The sequence below is a fragment of the Neopelma chrysocephalum genome, unplaced genomic scaffold (assembly GCF_003984885.1).
Source record: "Neopelma chrysocephalum unplaced genomic scaffold, ASM398488v2 Primary Assembly neopelma1_164, whole genome shotgun sequence".
Taxonomy (NCBI): domain Eukaryota; kingdom Metazoa; phylum Chordata; class Aves; order Passeriformes; family Pipridae; genus Neopelma; species Neopelma chrysocephalum.
The window spans coordinates 425260-432031 of NW_020897826.1; the positions used below are offsets into that span (position 1 = coordinate 425260).

The window sequence follows — 6772 nt, forward strand, 5'->3', positions numbered from 1 at the left end:
CTGGCATGCCACGGGGCCAGCATGGCACAGAACAGACTGGGACTGGCATAGTCTGTCTAGCTCGGTACAGCTCAGTGCAGCCCAGCAAGGCACAGTCTGGCACAGCATGGCACAGCATAGCACATCATGGGGTTGGCACGGCATGGGGCAGGCACGGCACAGAACTGGCATGGCATAGCATGACACAGGGCTGGCACAGCGTGGGGCTGGCATGGTGTAGCATGAAATGGGGCTGGCACATGGAGCGTGGCACGACATGCAGCTGTCATGGCACAGGACTCTCATGGCATGGGGCTGGCCTGGGGCCAGCATGACACAGTGTGGCACAGGGCTGTCACAGCATGGCATGCAGCTGGGATGGCACAGGACTGGCCCAGTCTCCCTGGCTTGGTACAGCTCAGTACAGCCCAGCATGGCACAGTCTGGCATGGCATGGTATAGCACATTATGGGGCTGGCACAGGGCTGGCACAATCTGCTTGGTTCAGCTCATCCCAGAATGGCAGACTCTGCCATGGCATGGCACAACAGAGCATGGGACAGCCCAGGACTGGCACAGTCTTCCTGGCTTGGCACAGCCCAGCATGACACGGCCTGGGGCTGGCACAGCAGGGCGTTGGTGGGAGCTCAGTGTGGTCCAGCCCAGGTCTGTCCTGGCTAGCACAGCACAGCACAGTGTTTATGACCTGAGGCAGCACTGCCCAGTACAGTCCAGCATGGCATGGCACAGCCCAGTGTGGCATGGCATAGTAAAGCATGGCCCAGCCTGGCCAGCATGGCACAGCACGGTCCAGTCAGGCATGGCACGGTCCAGCATGGCACAGCTTAGTGTGGCATGGTACAACATGACCTGGCCTGGTTCAGCATGGTACGGCAGAGCCCAGTACAGCCTAGTACAGCCTAGTCCTGCTGTCTGTTGTGGCCCAGCAAAGCCCAGCATGGCTCAGTTCAGCACAGCACGGCTTGGTGTGTACCCGCACCCCAGTGGGCAGGACAGGGAGGGCACACAGGGAGGCAGGAGGTGCCAGGGGCCCTCTGTGCACCCATCCCAGCCGTGCCCACACTGTCCCCGCACAGAGACACTCCCACCACCACTGCCCTCCGGCCCCGAGCGAGCACCACACAAGGAGCCACTTTCTGTGGGAACAAGGGGACTCTGTGCACGGCCCTCGGTGCCACCCGGCTCCACCATCCCGAAGTCAGCCGTCCGTCACACGGTGCCACCGTGCTCTCCCACCTCACTGGGGCTTTGTTTGTGGTGCAGGGAATGAGCTGTGCTGGGCACAGCAGCCAGCTTTGGAAACACACACCCCCCTCCCCAAAAAAACCTGGACAGCCCCAACCTTGGCGATTCGCCCAGTTAGGGCCAGAAGATCAAAACCACGCTGTGAAGTTTGCAAAAAAAACAACCCAGCCAAAAACCCCAAGACTCATCTTTCACTTACCTTGCACTTCTGGCCGTGCTGGGGCACGTGGCGCAACTGGGACATGAGGTGCAGCCGCGGGGCAGGACCGGCCCCATCCCGGCAGCCGTGCCGGCAAAAAAGCGGGATATTTTGAGTTGCTTTCTCTTTTGTTTCTGGTAAAAGTGAGGCAGGCACTCACGTCTCACGCTCTGACCTGCCTGGGAACAGCCACCCTCCGGCACGGTCTGAGCAGAAGAGGAAACACCAGGCGCGGGAAGCTGTGCTGAACACAGGGGCTGCCACCACGCCTGAGAGGGGCACTCACTGGGTGCTGGGGGATTGGGCAGCCAGGAAGGGCAGGGAAGCCCTGAATCCGGAGTGGGACACCCCGGGTGGGCGATGCTGGGGTGGCTGCTGGCGGCGCTGGTGGCACTGGCGGCGGGCGGTAAGTGTTGCTGCGGTACTGGGAGATGAGAGATAACTTCAGAAGACTTTCAATGAGTGATTCGGGGGCGATAAGGCCCAGGGAGGTGGTGCTGCGATGGAGACACTCACCCAAAACCACAGGGATGGAGTAAAGGCGGTGAATCCCTGCTGGCAGCGGGCAGGACTGGGGTGAGCGGCACCAGTATCACTGGGGATGGGGGAAGTGGGGGGTCTTGGTGAGAATCGCTCATGTGGCTGCTCCAATACCCCAGTCGAGCAGCATGGTGATCAGGCAACAGCTACAGCACTGCTCCCTCAGTGCACGGGAAAGGGTATGGGATGCGGGAGCCCCCAGACACTGCCCTCTACCACAGGCACCGTCACAGCCCAGAACTTCTCCTGCTGGAAGAAATGCAACTCCCTCAACTCTTTCCACTGCTCCTGGTCACCCCTCGGCCCTGCCGGCAACACCTCCTACTCCCTGAACCTCTGGTGAGTTGGGCATTGTGGAGGGGGATGGGGAGCCCATGGGATGTGTCCTGCCTCACTCGGATTTGACCTTGTGCCCGCTCCCTCCCCAGCTGGCAGCACAAAGGGTGTAGCCAGTTTGATGCACACAAGATGACAAACTACAAACTGCCACATCGCAAGCTGTACATCTTAAACAACGCTGTGGCCTGGGTGGAGGCAAGCTGGGAGGGCCACTTCCACAGGACCCCCAATATCACATTTGTCTTCAATGAGGCCGGTAAGTGCCTGTGGGACCAGGCTGGACACCAGCACCAGGGCCAATAACTGCCGAAACCACTCAAAACAACATCTTTGCAGAAAAGCCAGATCCACCTCCCACACCGGTGCCCTTCTCCAAGACCGGCGGCCAGCTGAGGCTGCGGGTGCCACAGCCACAGTGCTCTGGCATGGACCAGCCAGCAGAGCGGGAGGCTCGATCCTGGAGGGCAGGAGACAGCAGCTGGACACAGGTAAAAATGCTGTTTGCTGGAGCTGGGACAGTTGGGAGCACCGTGGCAGCCCGGGGAGTGTGGGGGCTCAGTGATGTCACCGACCCCCCCCCCAAACCCAGCTGTGCCCCATCTGTTTCGCTGCATTATCGGCTCTGCCTCATCTTCTGGCCATGGGATCCTGCTGCTTCCCATAACAGGATCAGGCCGTGATTCGCAGGGATTACACAGGCAAAACCCCAGATTATACTAATGACGACAACAGATGAAATCTGGAGGCTTGTCCCTAGTGAAGCCCCCGCAGCTGGGGACCCCCTGCTCCTCTCAGTTGCTGCCAGGAGGGTCCCAGTGTTGAAGAGGGACTACCCCAACCAAGGAGATCTCCTGGGCCACCATGTCCCCTCTATTTGTTTTTCCCAGCACCTGGGATGATTGCAGATCACACTGATGGCCCAGTAACATACTGGTTTTACTAGGAGGGTGTCTTCATTCCCAGTTTTCTCTACAGGTGGAATGTACGACTGTGATGGTGAAAGATGAAGATGACTCAGGTTGGTTGAGCCTGTGGGGATGTTGGGGACAAGCATCTTCTGGGGGTATTCCCAGGTTCTGGCAGAATGCTCTGCCCTGTGCTCCCCCCCAGCACCCCACAATGGCCAAAAGCTGGGGGAAAGAGGGGTCATCCCCCACCTGACCCTGCCACCCCTCTCTAGTGAACTGTACCCTGAAGGGGAATGGCACCTTTGTAGTCCAGCTACGGCAAAAGACCTGGAGCAGCTACTGGAGTGACTGGAGCAGCAACATCTCTGTTCCCGAGGGTGAGGAAGAGGAGGGGAGGCTGGTGGGATCCTACCAGCTCCCAAAAACTTTGATTGCTCAGTCAGGCTTATCCCTCCTGCAGAAATCCTGGAGAGCCCAGTGCTGAGCCACCAACTGGAAAAACTAGGAAGAGATGGGCAGCGGGTGCTGAGGCTGAGCTGGCAGGTACAGCAGCATCCCTGGGGACCCTCCTGAGTGTCCCCGCCACCATTTCATCCCCCACTCTCCCTCCCCAGCCAGTCCTCAAGGGACAAAGGGATGTCAACTACACACTGCATGCCCACATGCCGGCGTGTGGCTGTGCTGAGCTGGATGAGGAGGATGTCGTGGTGCTGGGGTGGGAGGTGAGGGAGCACAACCTCACCCTGTCTGGAGCTGAATATGAAATCCTGCTGAGGGCCGTCAACGCCGCCGGGCCGGGGCCGGCGTCACAGCTCCACGTGCCGGCAGAGCAGCATAGAGGTACCTATCCCACAGGAGGGCTGAGCTCCCCTGGCAGCCCCTCAGGGAGTTGTTATTTCCAGCTATCCCTCACATCCACCATTTCATCCCAGATCTCAGCTTCAAGGATGTCAGCGTGGCCGGTAGCACCGTGACGGCACGATGGGAAGCACCAATCCCGGGCGAGGCCTATTGCTTCGAGCAGCAGGTCCTGGCAGAAGCCCCCCAACAGGGTGTCTGCATCCAAGAGGAATTCACTGCCAAGAGCATCCACGTGGAGAAAGGCAAGGGAGCACCCCAAGCCCCCCCACCTGGGGTCAGAGCGTGTTGGTGGCCTAACCAGCACCCCCGGTTCCTGTCCCAGGAGCACTGGGAGCGCCGGCGTGTCACCGCCTCGCTGTGCACGGCTGGGACCCGGAGCAGGGCTGGGCCACCTTCGCCCTGTGGCACCACTATGCCAACAACGGTATGTGTGGGAGCACAGCACATCCATGCCTGGTTTAACTCCAGAAAGGGGTTCCTGAAACACTCCCCAATTTTTTGGCACCACTACCTGTAGAGTCGCTGGACGTGCCCATCAATATCAGCAGCGGAGATGCCGGCGTCGTCCTCCAGTGGAAACCGTCCCCCCGCGCCGCCTGTCCTGGGGTGCTGGCCAAGTACCTCATCTGCCACGTGGCTGAGAGGGACAACATGACCTGTGAGTGGGACTCCCCTAGCCCTGTGGGGCAGGAGGAGGGTGCTGCCCAGGCAGCTGCCAGACTGCTGCCCGCTTGTTGATGTTTGCCCAGACAGTGAAGCTGACGCCACAGCAGTGAACTACACCCTCCAAAACCTCCAGCCCGGCACAGCCTACAGGGTGGGTGTTCGGGAAGTGACAAAGGAGAGCGAGAGGACCTGCAGTGCTCGGCAGAAATTCCATACCAAGGCGTTAGGTAATGGCTGGGACCCCATCCTCTCCCCACTCCCCATGGGGTGCTCACCCTCACTCCGAAATGTCTCTTGTGTCCCATGTGGGGTGTTGGGGACAGGAATGCCACCACCCAGCCGTGCCTGTCCCCAGGTCCCCAGGGAGCAGTGTGGAGAGCTAACCTGAAGTACCTGGGCATCTCGCTCAGTGTCCCCGTCATGGCTGCCATCTACCACCTGACCAAAAAGAGGTGACAGCAGCACCCTCGCCCCCCACGCAGCTCAGGCCATCCTCCATTGCCCAACCCCTCACTAACCACCCCCTCCCTTCCAAGGGCTCGCCGCCTCCTCTTCCCACCTCTTCCCAAGCCCGTGGGCACCAATGCCATCCAGTTCTCTGCCGGCGAGAAGGGCCAGGTGAGATGCAAGGTGCTGCCCACAAATGCCCACACATGGTCCTGGCAAGGGACATTCCACCCCAAACCTACCCAACCCTTAGGGCCAGCCCTGGACAGGCCTCCTGGAGCCCTCGGAGAGGTTCAACCCGGCTGAGCTGCTGCTGACGGAGCTGAATCCCAGCAAGGAGACAACTGACACCATCACAGAGACTGATGTGTCACAGCCCAGCGTGCCACAGCCCAATGTGTCACAGCCCAGCGTGCCACAGCCCAACGTGCCACAGTCCAATGTGTCACAGCCCAGCGTGCCACAGTCCAATGTGTCACAGCCCAATGTGCCACAGCCCAGCGTGCCACAGCCCAATGTGTCACAGCCCAATGTGCCACAGCCCAGCGTGCCACAGCCCAATGTGTCACAGTCCAATGTGCCACAGTCCAATGTGCCACAGCCCAGCCTTGTGACGGAAAAGCCAGCGGAGGTGCTGGTGGTGTGTCCACCAGGCTGTGAGGAGGAGATGACCTTTGCCTACCGCAGGCAGGAGATGCTGAGCCCAGTGGGATTTCCACCACCTGGCAGCACCAGCTGCACTGGGCATCCACCTGGCGAAGAGGAGGAGGAGGAAGAGGAGGGAAGGCAGGGGCTATGCCAGCCACTGATCCCCATTGCCCTGCTCATCTCCAACAAATCCATCATCATCAGGGACCAGGAAGGATGGGATCCATCGCCGGAGAAGTCAGTGCCATAGCCATCACCAGGCTGGAGCAGCAGGGATGGATGGCAGGAACAGGGTGTCCAGTGGGGTGCTGAATGTCTGTGTGGGATGCTGGGTGTCCACCCCATGGGATCATGGTCAAGCCAGCACTTTCAGGGGTTTTTCTGGTTTCCAGGACAAGGAAGGTGATGTCTCTGGATTCTGTGTTGCACCATGCCAGGTTTTAGCCGCACACTTCCCAGCCTCAATTTTTCACCAGGAATAAAAACCAAGGGATGGTGGCTCCAGAGTCTGCCCAGGGCTGAGGGTATTTCCTCGGCTGGATCAGGAGGAGAGGCAGAACTTCATCCCTGCCAGCTGCCACCACTGGGACCAGCATCCCCTCCATGGGATGGGGACGCAAAGCACCAAACACCATCTACCTGCAAAAAATAAAAAATCGGCAAAAAATAAAGAGGAAAAAAAAAGCAAACATAAAAAATTAAGTAACTCCACAAAGCAGCAGGGCTGAGATGGTTTTTCCTCGCCTGACCCGGGCAGATTGCAGCAAGGATTTAGAGCCGAGGGCAATCCATGGCGCTGTAGAGGACACAGCCGGTCTGGGGTGATCCCTCGGCCCCCCCCAGCCCCTTCGTGTGGGGCCACGTTGCTGCCTCGGGCTTTATCTGGGGCAGAATTGGAGATGAAAAGCGATTTGTGGTT

At 59.5% G+C, this 6772-nt stretch overlaps 1 protein-coding gene across 1 annotated transcript; it reads left to right on the plus strand.

Annotated features, from left to right (window-relative positions):
* The first annotated feature begins 1555 nt into the window (after positions 1–1555).
* IL12RB1 (interleukin 12 receptor subunit beta 1) lies at positions 1556–6487 on the plus strand. Its single transcript, XM_027701658.1, is given in 15 exon segments — positions 1556–1850; positions 2206–2323; positions 2413–2579; positions 2660–3002; positions 3247–3341; positions 3504–3608; positions 3692–3832; positions 3835–4071; positions 4164–4334; positions 4415–4516; positions 4610–4750; positions 4842–4985; positions 5114–5210; positions 5295–5376; positions 5459–6487. Coding segments are annotated over 15 exon segments (2634 nt in total). The 5' UTR covers positions 1556–1804; the 3' UTR covers positions 6104–6487.
* The last annotated feature ends 285 nt before the right edge of the window (positions 6488–6772 follow it).